Consider the following 18,086-nt stretch of genomic DNA (forward strand, 5'->3'; position numbering starts at 1 on the left):
AAAGTCGTTGGAAAAGTCAAAATTATCGTGGATCGTCCACCTGCAGTAACTCTGAGGACCCCCCAGGGTTTGCGGACCCATGTTGAAGACCCTGGCACTAATGGATGAGAATGTTAACTTAAAAATCATCACTTTATCCTGAAGCTGGTATCAATCACTTCTTGCACTCACTGTGTCAGTAGGCATTAAAAAACCATGGCTGGAGGCTTTATGTTTTCGGGTTGTCCATCCATCTGTCCCCGTCTCGTGAACGCGATATCTGAGGAACGCCTTAAGGGAATTTCTTCAAATTTGGCTTGGACTCACAGATGAACTGACCAGAGTTTTGTGGTCAAAGGTCACTATGACCTCACAAAACACATTTTTGGCCATACCTCAGTAATTCATACACTAATTATGACAACAGCTCTCACAAATGTCTAATAGGATAAAATGATGAAGCAATGACATTTTATATCCAAAAGGTCAAAGGTCAGCTTCACAGTGACACGAGAATTTATACTTAACATCATAACTCAGTAAGAGACGGGGTGACATGTGGTCAGATACTGAATTGGTGACTCTAATCTTGGGTGTCCACTTTGAAACTGTGCTGATGTGTGGGACCATCCCTGTTGTAGAATTTGTAGCTTCTTTGCAGCATCATATTTGAAGCATCTACTGTCCTAACTACATATGGGTTTGGACAGACATGGTTGTAAACTATAACTTCACCAGTTAGTGGAGGCACACAAGCGCGAAGTGGTAATTCTAATAATCTTTGAAATGACACTTTTCTCCTTGAACAGCAAGGCTGCATTTCTTATCTGGTCATTCTGGTGTCTGGGCAGTATGTTGGAGTCTGTACATCCAGGCGAAGGCGTCTGGTTTATCTTGTTAGCTCTTTGTTGGTTTTGAACAGAAAGCTTGGTTACATGGCTCTTGGGTGGGGAAAATAAACACAGTATGGGTGCTTTCAAGGGTGTAGAGGGGGTGGAGTGTTGCATACAGCAGAGATTTGGTTACTCTGTTTTTTTGTAGGAAGCATTGCGGTTCTGTTGTGTGAAACCGTTTCCTGTGTGGGTTTCCTGTGATTCTGGTCAGGGAACTGGTATCGTGACCGACGGGGCTGAAGAGCTCCATGAGAAATTTCCATCCAGCTTGACAGTCCGTGCCCTTTCATGCCCTCTTCGCTTGGGATTGTTTGTGTTGAATACAGACACACAGATGAGAATAGAGTTGGCATATGGAAGCTGGGGTGTTTGTGTGTGTTACAGCATACGTTTCTGTGTTGTTTCAGATGGGGTTTGGAGGAGACATAGCACACGACGAAAAGGGATAGTTTTTTAACCTACTCCCTGTGTACGTGTCTATTAAGCAGACCTCAGTCAGTCTCCACATTTTTCAAACATCCTGTCTACGTGGCGTTTCACTGAACAGACCGCATGCATCTTTCCTGGGGAGAGGCTGTAGACTACAGCGTATACAGTCAGACCTGTGACACCATCCTCTCAAGGTTGAATTCTTGTGCTGGCTGAAAATCTAGGCTGGGAAAATAGTGTAGCGCTGGTCTGCAGCTGGTGTAGTGGACAGTGCAAGAGATGCGCAAGAGGAGGAAACAGTGACATGATCTCCACCTTCCTGTTTTTCTCTAGTCTCCATAATCCTCTTGTTCACCAGTTTAAGAGGTGACACACTTGGCTTTTCATTGATTTCCACTGTCATCACCCTGTTGTGGCTTATTTATTGCCTGATTGAGCCCTGTCCCTCATGTACGAATGTGGAAAGTAGAAAGTGGGTCAAGTTAAAGTTCAGGAGTTGCAAACACACACCTGGAAATCCACGCAATATATGACGTGTGTTGACTTTCCATTAGAATCAAGGAAGGAACATGTTACAGAATGGATAAAAATAATAAAATGAGTTTTTTGTCTTTATACTGTGTCCCCTTTTTCCTCTTATCTGCCTCTCTTTTCCATGTATACCCTTCTTCTCTTCATGCAGCTATATGCTGCGGTAATCTGTACTTTACATAGACAAATTGACAGTGTTTGTCAGGGCCTTGTTAAATGGCTGATTTACTCCTCCGAGGGGAGGCTGTTTATGCAGGCAGAGGGAGAGGTATGCAAACAAAAGCTTAGAAAATCATGCAAGTCCTTCCCATCCTTCCTCTTTCCTCCCTCTCAAGGAATTCACATGCAGTGTAACAATGGGTCAGTTTGCTTTTCCCAGTTTTCTTCTTGACCAGCTTTGTCAGTAATTTCCCTTTTTAAGGTCTGTCTCGAGTGCAACGGAAGGATTGTGATCTTGAGCAGTAGACCTTTTCTCAGCAACTTTATTCTTTGATGTCCTGCTTTGTCTAAGCTGGATGCACACAGTGAAATATCTTTGAATGACAGTGCCTGAGCCCACAAACGTTTCAGAACAGGTCTACAACTTGTAAGCTGACAGTAATTGTGAGTTTTAACTAGTAGTAGCAGAGCATCACCCCGGTTGAGAAGACAATACCATCAGGTGCAATTGTAAAAAAATCAATGTGAGATTTATTCTCTTTGTCAAACACATTCCCGTAGCCTGAGTGTCAGACTGAAGCCCCCAGAACCTTCAGTCTGACATGGCTTCCATTGAAGGCGATTTACAAGGGGGAGGGAATTTGATTTTTTTCCCTAACCAATCAGTAGAGATCAACGACTCACTCAGAATCTGACATCATTAGTATCCATGCCTCGGTGGTGCCGAAAACAAGCGAGCATTGCCCGTTTAAAATGCCTCCGTCGTCGTGCACGCCCAACTGCATCGCCGTCAAATCCAGTTTAGCAGCTTCCTTAATTTGGTCCTCCATTAACGCGAGTAGTGGCGAAATACCTCGATAGCATCGTTAATGTGGTCTGTAGGATCTGTAGCGGTCGCCATTGTTGCTATCCTCACCAGTTACCCACCGGCATACAGCTTGACATCAGCGTGGCGCTGATTGGCTAATCGCTAGACCCCCGGCGTTCATTGGTCCGTCCATCGTTTGGACGAGATAAATCGCAAATTCATTGAAGTATGCCAGACCAGTAATGCAAGCCTACTCAGTTGAGTGGGCAGGGTCTATGGTCTGGAACCAAGCTAACATTCCCGCATAGTTTTACAGTTTTTTTTGGACAGTATTTTTACTATAAACTCTGACTTATATGCAAGGTACACTCTTACGTTAATGTGGTGTACATAGTCTATAGCTTTATTATTATAGAGCATAGGATACTTTCACCCCTTCAGACCTCTAAAAATCCTGTGAATAACATTTCGAGAGCGAAAATCACTTTTTTACTACTCGTGTGCTCCTCTGTAATATAAGATTAGATGTAGAAATGGCTACATTTTCAGGGTTCACAATCAAAAAAAGTTTGGTGTTTAGTGAAGAGGAAATCATTTAATATTTTAAATTCTCATCACCTAATGGGTAAGACGGTCACTAGGCCAGTTTTAAAACTATCTTTTTAAAGGATATTCCTTGAAATTTTGGAAATTTTGTCCATGAAAATGTGTGGAACTCTGTATGAAGATCTTGGGAATTCTACCCATGTCATTTAATTTATTTGAAGATGTAAGTCGCTGGGGGGGGCTGGAGCCTATCCCAGCTAACACTAGGGGAGAGGCAGGGTACCCTCTGGACAGGTTGCCAGACTATCACAGGGTAACACATAGAGACAGACAACTATTCACACTCACATTCACACCTATAGGCAATTTTGAGTAGGGATGCACCGAATATTCGGTAACCGAATATATTCGGCCGAATATTGCAAAAAAACCACACATTCGGTATTGGGTGGAATAAGTTAAAAGCAAGGCCGAATAATAGCGGCGTGTTTTGATAATGCAATCAAACAGCGTGCCGTGACGGGTGGAGTAAAATGTCGGCAGTGTGGCGATCCGTCCGTCACGGCACTCGCATTTGCGACTAAAAATAGTTTTGAGCGAGCAAAATAGGCTTAAATCATTCAGCATGCTGTGCGAGCAGCCTACAGATTTCAACCAGCAGCAGAAACGAAAGGCGAATCCCACCGATTGTGGGTTGAACGGGGGTCACAGACACAGACAGGAATGTATTCCTGTCAAATACGGTGGCCATCGGCTTACCGGGCGACGGAGAAGTCGGCTCCAATAATATCCTCTTCTTGGCGTCATGACTGCCCAGATGTACCTGAACAGCTGAGCCAGCCGAACACAGGTACGTGACGTGTCAGAGGAGAAACGAGCCGTTCACGGCCCACAAACCTCACCACACTTTAGGGACTGTTCTTTACTTATGAAGGGACTTGTCAGGGGAGGAGGGTGGCTGGTTGATTCTTATTTTATTTATTTATTTTATTTTGATCCCCCCTGTGTTCATCACTCATTGATGCTGTTTTTGAAGTATGAATAAGTCAATAAGTAATTTTTTCCATTAAAATATCATTGATGTATTATAGAAAAGTGATTTATCTTTTTATAAATGACAAAAGGCACATCTGCCTCATTTTCGCTGTGGTATCGTGATACTACTCAGAACCATGATATTTTCATTGGTATCGCACAGTGGGATCCAATTTTGGTACTGTGACAACACTAATCTGGAGGGGGTTCATCTGCAAAAACTAATGAAAAACTAAACGATATTCGGTATTCGGTACTCTGTATTCGGCCAAGCGTTTAATATTATTCGGCTTCGGCCACAAATTTTCATTTCGGTGCATCCCTAATTTTGAGTCACCAATTAACCTGCATGTCTTTGGACTGTGAGAAGAAGCGGGAGTACATGCAGGCTCCTCACAGCGGGGCTCCCCCACCCTGGGGTTTGAAGCCCCCACCCTGGAACGAACCAGGTACCCTAACTACTGAGAAATAAACATTCAAACTGTTAGGTCTGAGAGTCAAAGCTCTACTTTTAAAAATGAGACCTTTCACATTTATTTGATCCGTTCATACTGAGCAATCAGTGTGTTTATCACATGTGCTGCATTTTGCACTGCCTCACTGAAAGTAGTTGTACTGGCCTGAGCGCCTGCCAGAGGCAGTAACTTTAACTTGAAGTGCTCTTTTAGTTTGTGTGTGTGTCCAGCCTTTAGGGAGTTATCCAAATCAGCAGGGGAAGGAAGCCTGGCCCACAGTCAGGCTGACATGCCAGTTGAGTACCTCTTAACTCGTGCCTACTGTTTAGACAAACATTGTGCCAGCCAAAGTGCATCCACACTTCAATATTTATTTATGTTTTTGAAAGATGTTGAATCTACTAAGAAAGAACTGCTAAGTCCTTATTTAAACGTGGTCGGGTGGGTTGCTGTGGGTTACACTGTTTTCTCAACTCCTCCTGCATGTTTGTGTGCCCCTCTAATTGTTGCAGGGTACGCCAGTGTTTGTCCATGCTGGGCCCTTTGCCAACATTGCCCATGGCAACTCCTCGGTGCTGGCAGACAAGCTGGCTTTGAAGTTGGTTGGACGGGACGGCTTTGTGGGTAAGAACCCACAGCTCACACATACAGATCACACACACTCAAGCTAAAGCAGATGCACAACCACAAAACCTTTTGGGTTGACGGACAAGATGGTAACTGTCAAGTTTAGGAGCCCCAGATGTGGAGGAATTTAGGGCCTTAGCTTCTTTAGCAGGGAAGATTAAGCTATAACTTACAATGTAGTCTAGTCATGAACTTCAGCTTGCTCCCCTGCTGCTGCAACCTTTGGCCTACATTCCACCTAGTTCTGGTTCTGGCTCTGTTCTTACCCCTCTGGTTGACTAGTGCTGCTCTGGTGTCTTGCTGCTACGTAACTTTCTAGGAAACTGGTGGAAAGATTGCGTAAAAAACACACACTAGAGAAAGGAAGGAAGCTGACTGATAATCTTAAGAGCCCCTGGAATGCTTTAGAGTAAACCACACTAATCCCTTCAACGTCAAAGCATACTTGAATATTTCCATTTTTATCTGTCTATCTATCCCGCTGCTCGCTTTCTGTCCTCATTTACTTTGGCTGCAGAAGTATGTTTGGAATGCATGTGTGTGTGTGTGTGTGTGTGTGTGTGTGTGTGTGTGTTGCTGAGTTTGTCAGGTGAATTTGATGCACATACAAATCTTGTCAAAGCGTATATTTATGTGTGTGAGGCAAGTTTTTTTTCATTGAGAGCAATAACGGGTAAAAAGAGAAGGGTGACTATTTGGGCACCACAACATTTTCTCAAGCTGTCATCTGTGAGCTGGGCAAATGTGTAGGCAGCGTGAGCGGAGAGTTGGGTTTCACAACACTGGAGCCGAGAACCGGGTGGCTTGTATGCATTTTATACCTCCACCTCTACACCCCACTCATTTTCCATCTGTCTGTCTCGTTCCCTCCCTTCCCCGTCTGTGTGTTTGTTACCTGACACTCAGGTATGCCAGGAACTCGACCTCCCTCCTTTTCCTCCCTCTGCAGCTGGGATGCATGTACCCCCCTCTCCCCTGCTCCCTCCCTCTCAGGCTCTTTTCTCTGATGCTACAAACTTTGCTTTCTTTAAACTGGCACCACTGAAAGGAATAATAACGTAACACTAAAGTTAAGAAAATTGGAACATGTCAGCTCTTTATTAGATCTAGTTTTATCTCCAAGTGACAGGATAATTGTGATTTATTACAGCTTGGGTCTCATTTTTGTAGTTTTGGTTATGAAAACAATGTACACCCCAAAGTAATTGCTAAGATCTTGAAATATGATGACAACAAAGTCTGACAGGATGTATCTAGATTATCTAAGCCACTTATTTTGGAGGTTAAACGAAAACTGCACTTAAAATGTCAGTAGTAATCCCTATAGACTGTATGAAATAATGGAAGTAGCTACCATGATGTCACCCATTGATTTGTGGGCTGCTGTTTGAAGCCTAGTTTTCGGTATTTTGGCCTTAGATGTCTTGTTTTTTTGGAGCCAGATGTGACCATATTGGACGAGAGGGTGTAGCTGTGGAGGAGTGAGAGGTGGATCTGACTGTGGCGACCCCTCGCACACAGGCTGTCTCTCAAGCTGCCTAACCATTAATCATACATAACTTAAAGTCTTAATAAAATGTATATGGGAAAGTCATATAAAAATTCACTCCCCATATAGTTGTCATGAATGGGGCTATTTTGGTTTTAGCTATAGAGGCCAAAACCAGTTTTTGTACCAGGCTGTGAACATGTTTATTTCTGCTGTAAAGCATTGTAACATGGGTGTTTATGGGGATTGACTCACTTCTGGAGCCAGCCTCAAGTGGCCCTTAAAGGAACTGCAGTCTTTGGCTATTCTACAGTGGCCTCATCTTCTTAGTGCCAGAGGTTGCTGGTTGGTAATCATTATTTGTCTTTAGGGCTAGGTATCATAAAAAATTTACAATACCAGTACCAATAGAGAATGCAAAGTTGACGTTACGTCATGTTAAATTTTTTGGACGGGGGTGCCATCTTGTGAGGTTCTCGCTCTGCTACCTGTGCCTGCTAAGATGGTTAAGCAACAGTATTTGGACAAACTAATCATGATAAACAACATAGATCAATATGACTTGTCAGCTCAAGGCTCAATGACAGACCCTGATGCACAACCTTACCCACAAACCAAGACTTTGTAAACTGTCTCATTTTTGGACTATGTACATACACTTAATTAATAGAGGGAACCGAGCACATACGTGAGAAGATAGCGCCCTGGTCCCACGTGTCCCATCATGTGAATGGAAGCATTCACTTGTTGAAAATGCCGTTAGATGCCACAGGCGTGTATTTTAGCCATACTTTTGAACTCTTTGGTGGCTCTTGGCACACTGAACATCCGACTTTGTCAACTACGGCAAGCTCAACTTCACCACACAACAGACTGTATGGGCTGTAGCTGCTGCTGTAATGGATCATTCACACATTAAATCAAAGAACGCTTGCAGTTATTGGTTGCGAGCAAGACCATACAAATATTCATTTTTTATCTGGGTACAAAAAGGATTGAATGCAGGTATTGTTTGACTGGAGAAGTTTCAGTGCTTCTTGGTACTGGGTTATTTCTGTTGAGAGCTTTAAAGGTATCAAGTACTGATACCCTGCCCTATTTGCTTTGTCTCCTCTTCCCAATAAGTTTGGCTCAATATTTTTTATATTAGTTCACTCACATCGGTCTCATCTGCCACATTTCTGTCACAGCAGGCAGCTGTTGTCAGCAAAAAGGCTCTCAGAACCAACTGTATGCTTTCTGCTCTACCACCAAACAACAAAGTTAGCTATTAGCTGGTGAACACAGTGGAGCTTTTTAGTTGCCTAAGACCCAAATACTATTTCTCAGGAGTTGGTGCAGACCAGACTAGAACTAAAAATGAGAACGAATATTGGATTTACAAATGCCAGGAGGCCAGAAATACAACTCCAAATAAATGCTTATGGTGCTCCATGTCTGTTGGATGTGCAAATCAGAAACTTGTTGCAAACAAGTTTTGCTATATCAACTTTATATGGTGATAAAATGTCAATATTGTGTCTTGTTTCATCTTTACTCAAGTGCCCCTAAAATCACCAAATGCAGGTTTAAAAGCTTTATGTTAAGTCAGTCTTATTTATACAGCCCAGTATCACAAATCAAATTTCTCAAATTAATGAATCTTCCGACCAGAGAAAGGGAATTATTGGAATATTATTATAGGAAAGGACGGGAAAATGAAAAGATAATGGCTAAAAATACAAACATTGAAACCGAACTCACTGTAATAAACTGGAAATATTCTTTTAGGCTTTGACACTGATGTAGCCACACCACAGTGTCTTTAAGTAATATACTGTTCACTTTATTAATCTATGCAAGCTCCTTTTATGTGGCAGAGGAAATCCATGAACTCTCTGTGAACTGAGGTTGAAGGGGGGGGTGTATGAGCATACTCATGGCCATGCTTCATCATGCTCTGTATTACTGGGGGTTTTTTCAAGTCGCTTGGATTTAAAATGGAGAAATTCAGCTATTAGAGGGGTCTGCTGGGGGATGAGTTCCACATGCCAGATGTGAGGGATTCCTGTATCATTAACAGTCTGGAGTGCTGAACGCAGATAACCCCCTGACACTGACTCACTATAAGATTTCCCACACCGCAGACTGAGCCTCCCAAAACTAAAGCAACAAATCATCTGGGCTTTTTGAGAAGTGGCCACTGAGAAATGATGATACATTCAGCATGTGAAGTATTTCAAGCTCTACACCCTGTGTGACACCACTCTTAAAAAAACATCTCAATACTCATACAGTTCTTTCTTTAACTTGTCTTAAACTTACTAAACTTACAAGTAATTTACTCTGATTCCTATGGTAATTTAAGTAATGTAGTCAAAGTGCCTCACAGTTCTCCTTCCTAGATTTCTGTATATACTGTGCATTCATGCACTGGTTAGTTAATCAGGATCACCATTTAATGTACAAACAAGTGCATAAATGTAGATGCAAATGCATATTTTATATCACAGCCCTCATATAGTGTGATAGTATGAATTTATAATGTAGCACTAAAATGATTAGTGGGTTTATCATTTAGCTGATTGATGATTTATAAACACCAACTTTTAAGATCAATTATTTGTTTAAGATAAAGGCCAAGGTACACAGTACAGAAAATGGGCATTTCCAAATATAGAGACATTTCTTAGTTTTACAACCTCAAGTCCAAAAAACTTGGGATGCTGTGTAAAATTGAAATAAAAACCAAATCCTTTTTGATATACAGCGGGGGAAGAAAGTATTTAACATGTCACTATTTTTATTAAACATATTTCAAATGCAGCTGTTAACATGGAATTTAGACCAGACATTTGTATTCACTCAATAAAACAACACAGATAAAGAAATCAGAACACTTCAGTCCATAAAAATATGCGAAATTGAGTGGAATGACACAGAAAACAAAGTACTGAAAAGGCTAATGGAAATTTATTAAAATTTTGGAGAAGCCTTTGTTTGCAAAGCCATGTCCAAGACGCTTTCTGTATAAAGAAACTAATCTCTCACAGTGTTCAGGTGGGATTTAAATCTAACCTTTAAATCTTGAAGATTTTTTTGGGACGTACTTGTAAATCTTGAAAAAGAAGTTTCACTTTCAAAACTTCAATAATTAGTGTCCTTAATTCCCAGATGCTTACTGAGCGCTGTCAAGAGAAGAAATGATGTATCACAGTGGTAAACATGCCTCGAACGTGTCGCAGAAATTCAGAAAGAGGGTAATTTACAAAAATTATTACAGTTTATCTCGTCTTTGTACTGTATTTAGTTGAATATAGTCATGCAAATCATTGCATTCTGTTTTTATTTATGTTTTACACAGTGCCCCAACTGTTTTGAAACTTAGGTTGTATATCATTCTAAACTAAATATCATTGGTTTTATGAAAATTGAAAGGCAACCGAATGACTGATAAACAAAAAACCACATCAGCTGATTTATCAATTATGAAAATAATCATTAGGTGCAGCCCAGTTACATACAACATGGCTCACTGGGGAAAACTCTCAACAGGAAGTAGATGGTTGTGTTGATCTAGCCCACTTTCCAGCCTTTTCTGTTCATGTTTTTATTGGCATGGGTGCTGATACCAGTGCTTTGACTTGTAGTAACACCGTCCAGCTCTCTTTTCTCTCACAGCAACATCAACCTCTTCTTCCCCTCATGCTCTCTGGGCAGTTCAAGGTTGTCACACAGAACAGGAAGCTTGCAAGTGTTTCCTCATGACATCCTCTGGGATCAATCTCGTGCCCACTGTGGTGTCATAGTGGAAGGCTTGTCGCACATGCTGTCATTACATATTTGCTGTCTTTGTCTCCATTCTTTTCCCTTCTATTATTCTTTGCCCTGCCTTGTTGTGCATGTGTGGTATGAATACTCTTGTGCTCAGTTTGCAGGAGATCCCACAATTTATGGGAGTATCCACAAATCCCGAACCTAGGAATGTGATTTTCATTGGAAGGCTGGTTCAGTATTCAGAGCCAAAGCTCTAGTGTGGCGCTAACAAGAAACACTACGCTCTGTCAGCGGTCTGTGGCCAAATAAAGTTGCATTCTTGTGCTCATCCCCAAGGCTTTATTTGTTGCTCTTTACTCAGAGAGGCTTTTTAAGATGGAAATGATGCAGCCAAGGCCCCCCAAACCACAATTTCTGCTTAACGTCAACATTTGTCATTTATATTCCCAGAAACTGTGAAGGCCCAGCAATAAAATTATGCTGCTTCTTCATGTCATTGTCCCCCACAGATTTTCTCGTCTCTGTAATTTTCTTCGGCTCCTTGTCTCTTTCTCTCTTCATGCCTCTCTTCTCACTCTCCCTTCCTTGCTGTTTGTATTTTCTCTGTTGAAATAAATTCCACTTTCTCCATAATAAATGCAGAGAACCACACAGAGCAGAGTGATGCATTTCTTCATGGAAACACCTCTTTTCTCACTGAAGCCTCAGGGAGATATGCTTGATAAAGTGTCATACACAAGAATTTAAAGCTACAGTGAATTACTCTTTTCTTACCAAAAGCCTGGTATGTATATAATGCTCCTTTTATAACCAAACAATGCATGCTTTTTTCTTCTTTTCCCCCCTGACATAATATATTTGTCATCCTAAAGGAAGTGACAGTTTAACTGCACTCTGTGAAGCAGTATTTACTGTATAGATAAAATCTTTGCACGCACACAAGCACGTAAAAGACATGCACATAATTGAATTTGTTTCCTGACATGCTCTCCTGTCACATTTCATTATTGTTCTTTTAACTGAATAAAATGTTAAAAGGGTAAGCTGATGGTCATGGTGTCCTATAGACTGTGTTCACACGTACATTATAACTGGTTTGGACTGCGCAGGGAATTCAGGGAAGATTGAGTAAAGTTTTGGCCTGCTCCCCAGTTACAGTGAGCAACTGATGCTCTGGTGGGATATAACTTAAAAACTAATAGATCTTTATTACAGTTATAAAATAGCTGTATCTGCAGTAAACCTTAGCTGTTAAATCAAACCACCCTTTCACCCTTAACCCTTAAGTCTTATGTAACTGTACTCTGACTCTACCTCTCTTTCTCTCTGTAGATATCCATGTTGATTTCAGTGTCATTTTATAACTTTGTTTTCTTCTAAAATGTGCCATGTATTCTGACTGAGCATTATTTTTTAGTGTTTGCACAGATAAACCTGGACATGTTTTATTGGTCTTAAAGGGACAGTACAAAGCTCCAAAAAATACATTTGAGAAACTCTGACATTGACAATAAACCACAGACCTTGTTGTGAGTAGTTTCATTTCACCGTATTACCACGCAGAAGGAAGCATGCATCTACTGTTTTATTTTTACCGAACAACAGCCACCGATCCTAGCACCACGTGGAAGGAAGCGTGCATCTACTCATGGACGAGAGTCTTGTGCTCATGACAGCATGAGAATAATCTAGAGTGATAAATAGCACTACAGGTTAGAGGAAAATATGTGCTTTTGATTAGAGGGTGAACTGTCCCTTTACATTATTAAACAGATTTTTTTTTTTTTCTTTTTTTTTTTTTTAGGCCTTACAAGCGTTTTTGTTGGCGTACATTGAAAGTGAAGGACTAAAATTAACACTTCAGTCATGGCTCTCATTATTTAATCATCATTTAAACAGTATTGCAGGGAGAAATGTTGAAGTTCCAGGTTATTAAGTCACACATTACATGGGCAGACAGGGGATAGCTGTAGCTCAGAGGTAGAGCATGTCATCCGCCAATTGGAAGACTCGGGGTTTGATCCCCAGCTCCTCCAGTCTGCATGTCAGTATCTTGCCCAAGTATACTTGGGCAAGATACTGACCAAGTATCCTTGGGCAAGATACTGAACCCCAAATTGCTACCGATGTTCAGCACCTTGTATGGTAGCCTCAGCCACCAGTGTGGGAATGTGTGTGAATGGGTAAATGTGACTCATTTGTGTAAAAAGCGCTTTGAGTGGTCAGAAGACAAGAAAGGCGCTTTTGAAGTGCAGCTCATTTACCATTTACATCAATAGTCACATGGACAAATCAGTCTAAAGACATCTAGACATCACATGGCGGTGTCATGTTGCATCTTCATGACAAACAAACCCCACCACAGTACACATGAGCTGATCTGGAGGTCCTTTTGATGGTGTATGTGCAGTTATTTTTCACCCTGTCCACAGTTCAAATGACAGTTTTCCCACCAAGCTAAATAGACAAATGAACAGAAAATACACCAGAAGTCATTAAAACCAGACTAAACAAGTAAGCGTGAAATCAACGTTAGTCTAACTACAAAATTCTAGCTTTAGGCCCACTAGCAAGTGTTGTAGTACAATGGTGCCACACACATGCACATGCACACCCACACACCCCCACACACACAATCGGTAACAGGAAACCTTATCTTAGCAAGGCCGTCATTCCAGGTGGACTATTTGCTTTGTTTGGAGCCTGTTCAAGAGGCCTGTGTGTTGGGCCGTCCATATCAGAGCTGCTCTGTCTCTTTGAGAGCCCTCACAGTGAACCCATTACTCAATACAGTGTTGCTGTTTAGACAGAAACACGGTGAGACTCTTATTCCCATATTTCTTCAAAGATGTGTGACTGACCTCAGATGTGTATTTAAGGTTGTTTTGAGAAAAAGAGGTATTAAACATTAAACAAAGAGGTAGAGAGGATAAACGTGATGAATGTAGACAGATGACTGGCTCAAGCAGGTCAGCCTGTTTAAGCTATCACCATGAATCGCACTACCTATTTCAATTTCTCTTTGCAGTGCTGCTGAAGTTGGATGGTGATTTGGCAGTTTTTATTTCTTCTCTTACAGAGCGCAAAGAGGATGTAAAAAAAAAAAAAAAAGCATTGCTTGATGACCAGAATCTTAAAATGCAGTCAATAGATGATTTTTAGACATATGAATGTTTAACTTCATGTTTGTCTCCTCCTCCACAGTGACAGAAGCTGGTTTTGGGGCAGATATCGGGATGGAGAAGTTCTTCAACATCAAATGTCGGGCTTCAGGACTGAGGCCAGATGCGGTGGTGCTGGTTGCAACTGTACGAGCGTTGAAGATGCATGGCGGTGGCCCAAATGTAAGTTGCTGCTTTTCTCTCTTTCCATAATGCTGCCTTAGAATATCATAAAGTGGTCCTGCAGCCTAGCATATACCCACACATTTTTCTGATGCTGTAGAATCAAACAATCAATGGCATAATTATTTTCAGCAACCTAAACTGGAACGTGACACTGTCTAAATCACCCAACATAAACAAACAAACAACAGATACATACATTGCACCCTACTAAGACACATCTCTAAGTTGCATGGAGATTTCAGTGCCATTTTGTGGATTAAATTTTCCTCTGTGTGGTCAAATAAATGTACCACAAAAAACATGGTGGTTGTAATTTAGTGCTGAAGTGTGTAATTATTTGTTGTTTTTCCGTGTTTTCAGGTGTCGGCAGGTGCACCCCTTCCCAGAGAGTACATTGATGAGGTATGAGTCATAAACATATGCACACAAATGTACACAAAATGGCCCCTGTGACACAAAGACAACAACAAAACAAAAACAACTTCCGATCCAGTTAAAATAATTGTGTGGGCCTCTTTTATTAGATTTGGTCATAAAGGTCAGGATGTTTCCAGGAAATTTGAAGCTATTTAAACTCATTGGCCGATGCGAGGCTCCAATTATAGGACAATCATGTGCTCATTAATATAACATTGTTTGGTAATGTGCCGGTGTTGTGTTTTTGAGTGCACTGCCATACCCTCGACATTCCCAGGGCCTCTTACACCCCTGACCTTCTGTAAGGACGGGAACGATCAGGGCAATGTTTGCTGCACAGAGATGCCTTACTGTACACTAATACATTGGTGCAACACAGCTCGTACAATGTAAAATATCACCTATCAAATCCTTTATGCTGGGTTTGTTCTTTAGGCCATGCGTGTGCGACGTTAGCTAGGGAAAGTTTGGGAACTGAGCCATCGTTTGACACGTTCATAGAGTTTTGTGTGTGATGCAAGAAAGGAAGTTTCAGATTGTACTCGGCCTATCTGCCTCAGCTGGGACATTTAATCCCCCACCTATATGCGTAAATACTTCGCCCACTAACATCGTTAAGAGCACTTATTTGATTAACAACACAAATACAGCCTTTGCATGTGGTTTGCGGGTATGTGGGTCTCAGCAAAGTAGAGGTGGGATTCTATTGGTATGTGTGTCTGTGTGCGTGCACGGATGCATGTTCATATCTGGCTAGAATCACAGGTCTTGCAGGCAGGTTCAGCTGAGTAAATAATGAAGCAGTATAAGTTAATTGTGTAGCCTGTAACGAGAACCAGAAGTACTGGGGAAAACAGAGCCATGGAAATGAATTTATGGGACCTGTATGGCCTTACTGCTCTGAGCCCGGGGCTGCGCGCACACACTCGCACACACACACACACACACACACACACACACACAGTGCAAGATTGGATTACTGTGGTCAAACGAGGAGTAGCTGCACAAATATGCGATTAATTTGCTCTGGAGTAACTGGACTTCTGCACGTCGTAATATACAATGTGAGAATGATAAATGAATAACTGCACACAGCAGGATACTTCCAGTCTTATTCTATTAAGGTTTTCCATAGTAGGGGAGATAGTCGCTCCCAGCCATGATGTGAACGTCCGGCCAACAGTCAAGCCCAATATGTGCTTTGTTGGACAGCCAGCTGTAGTAGTTGGAGTTTATAGATGGTTTTTCAGTTTCAGTTGATGTAAAATAATAACATTTCTGACCTTTTTGCTTTCTTTCTTGTTTCTCTTTCTCCTCTAGAATCTCAGTCTAGTTGCAGGTGGTTCCCATAGCAATCTCAGGAAGCAGATCCAAATAGCACACCTGTTTGGGGTACCAGTCGTGGTGGCTGTCAATGTCTTCAAGTAAGATGCATGCAGACACAGACATCCACAAAAACATGCTTCAGTTTCTCTGTAAGGCCAATACTGAGAGACTAGTGCACTCTTTTATCACTTGTAGACTGGACTATTATAATGCTCTCCTTTCTGGTCCACTGAAAAATGCCATTCATCAACTCCAATTACAAGATTTAGCTGCTTATGTATTGACCAGGACCTAAGGGTCCTGATACAGCAAGCTAACAGTTGGCCATCGGTCAATGTTGGGCCATCAGTGAGGGTCTGTTGTCCTAGTTTTTGCAGTGTGCCCTGCACCTTTGGCACTTGTCTGCCATTGTTGCCTGTTTTTCAGTGGATTCAGAATGTTGAATCGGTGTCGGAGGCGGCGGAGCCCGTCAGTGAATGAAATCATTTGATTGGCAGTTCAGGTCCATGCATGAAAAGAGAAACAGAAGTGGGGAAAGCAAACAAATGATTAGAGTCAAAAGGGCACTTAGACGTACCAATGGGATAGTCCACATGTTCCTTAGGCCCACAAAAGCATAGTTTTTGTTAGGTCCATTTTGTCTCTATGTAATTTGTCTCCACCACTAAAATTTCTCTTTGTGATTCTTCAGGACTGACACCCAGGCAGAGATTGACCTTGTGTGTCAGATAGCAAAAGAGTGTGGAGCATCTGATGCTGTGCCGTGTAACCACTGGGCGCAGGGTGGCCAAGGTTCCTTAGAGCTGGCTCAGGCTGTGAATGAGGCTGCCAGCAAACCCAGCAACTTCCAGTTCCTGTACAACACAGAGGTGAGAGCAGAAACTTAAATTATGATCAGTTGAGAAATGCGTTAAATGCTAAAGATCCCCTCCAGAAATTTTTTTAGGACACCTGAGAATACTACTAATAATTTGTGTCTGATATGGATTTTAGTTAGTTAAATTACCCTCTTTAAATTACATTTACTCATTTTCCCTCAAAGGAAAATACAGAATCTCTGAATATGCAAATATTTCTGATTTTAAAAAGTTTAACTTCTAGACTCTCAGTGTATGTCTGTGGCCATTGTGAAAATGCTGTCACTGCATATTGAACAGTGATTGGCTTCCGAACTGGTATTGATGTCACACATCCTGCTAGTGTGAAACTGAGATGTTCAGTAATAGATGAAAACAGTGTCAAACTCTGCACAGACATCACTCTGTGACCTTGCACTGAAAGATATGTCAGTCAGATTGATGCCTTTGTGTTATTGCTGTATAAAGGGCAGTATCCCTCCTACATTCTCAGTGTTGGGTCCTGTAGGTTTGCAGTCAATGAGTATTTTTTTTTCTTTGGGACTTTTCCAGAGAACGTGGAGGTAAAAAACATCAGCTGCTTTAAATTAGTGAGTTTGAGAAGTTGTGACTTACATTAACTGATCCTGTTAGACTGACGTGTGTTTGTGTGTGTGTGTGTGAGTGTGTGAGTGTGAGTGTGTGCGCCTTATTACAGTGTGCACATGCCTGCACACCAAGAGTTTAATAATAGGACGACAATAGATTCAGTACTCAGTTAATAAATCCAATTTAGGTCCAGTGACATGAGTCAATTATTAGGTCCAAAAGTATGTTACCTAAAATCTCACTGATCCACAGTTCTCACATTAGATAATATTAAAAAAGATATTCCCTGACAGGCTACAGCTCAGGAAGCTTTTAATGTATGTAATGAAATGAAATAACAAGCAAAAGAGTCCTTAATCTCAGGCAGATCTTGAAATTCACTTAAGAGGTTATATGTTGTATATATTAATGGATAATATGCTGTGCGTTTTTCTAGAAAGCAGATGAGAATAAAGGAATGCAGTATCTAGTATGAGTCGAATGGTAAAAGTCAAACATATGAAATGATTTAATTCGCACTGTGTAGCTCTTATTAACCCTGATGTCACACGGGTGTGTATTCACGAAATCTAATTTCCTCCATTATTCAGTTCCACTTTGACTAGAGCACTCATGTCTTTCCACCTGTCTCTGATGCACTGTTGTTCCCATAGATGCCGATCGTGGAGAAGATCAAAATGATCGCCCGCAAAGTGTACGGAGCTGATGACATTGAGCTTTCACCAGAGGCCAAGGCCAAAATTGATTACTACAATCAACAGGTGAGATCACTGCTGCTGCTGCTGCAATAACATCTGACTCGCACACTGACAGGAGTCAATGCAGCTCCTCTCTCGGTCTGTGT

At 41.5% G+C, this 18,086-nt stretch overlaps 1 protein-coding gene across 1 annotated transcript in view; it reads left to right on the forward strand.

Annotated features, from left to right (window-relative positions):
* Positions 1–18,086, forward strand: part of mthfd1l (methylenetetrahydrofolate dehydrogenase (NADP+ dependent) 1 like) — a 50,832-nt gene that overhangs the window by 19,506 nt on the left and 13,240 nt on the right. The window contains exons 20-25 of the mRNA XM_033647969.2: positions 5,348–5,459; positions 13,912–14,051; positions 14,415–14,456; positions 15,792–15,895; positions 16,489–16,666; positions 17,896–18,003. Coding sequence (XP_033503860.1) covers positions 5,348–5,459; positions 13,912–14,051; positions 14,415–14,456; positions 15,792–15,895; positions 16,489–16,666; positions 17,896–18,003 — 684 coding nt within the window. The remainder of the gene's footprint in view (positions 1–5,347; positions 5,460–13,911; positions 14,052–14,414; positions 14,457–15,791; positions 15,896–16,488; positions 16,667–17,895; positions 18,004–18,086) is intronic.

The sequence above is a fragment of the Epinephelus lanceolatus genome, chromosome 13 (assembly GCF_041903045.1).
Source record: "Epinephelus lanceolatus isolate andai-2023 chromosome 13, ASM4190304v1, whole genome shotgun sequence".
Taxonomy (NCBI): domain Eukaryota; kingdom Metazoa; phylum Chordata; class Actinopteri; order Perciformes; family Serranidae; genus Epinephelus; species Epinephelus lanceolatus.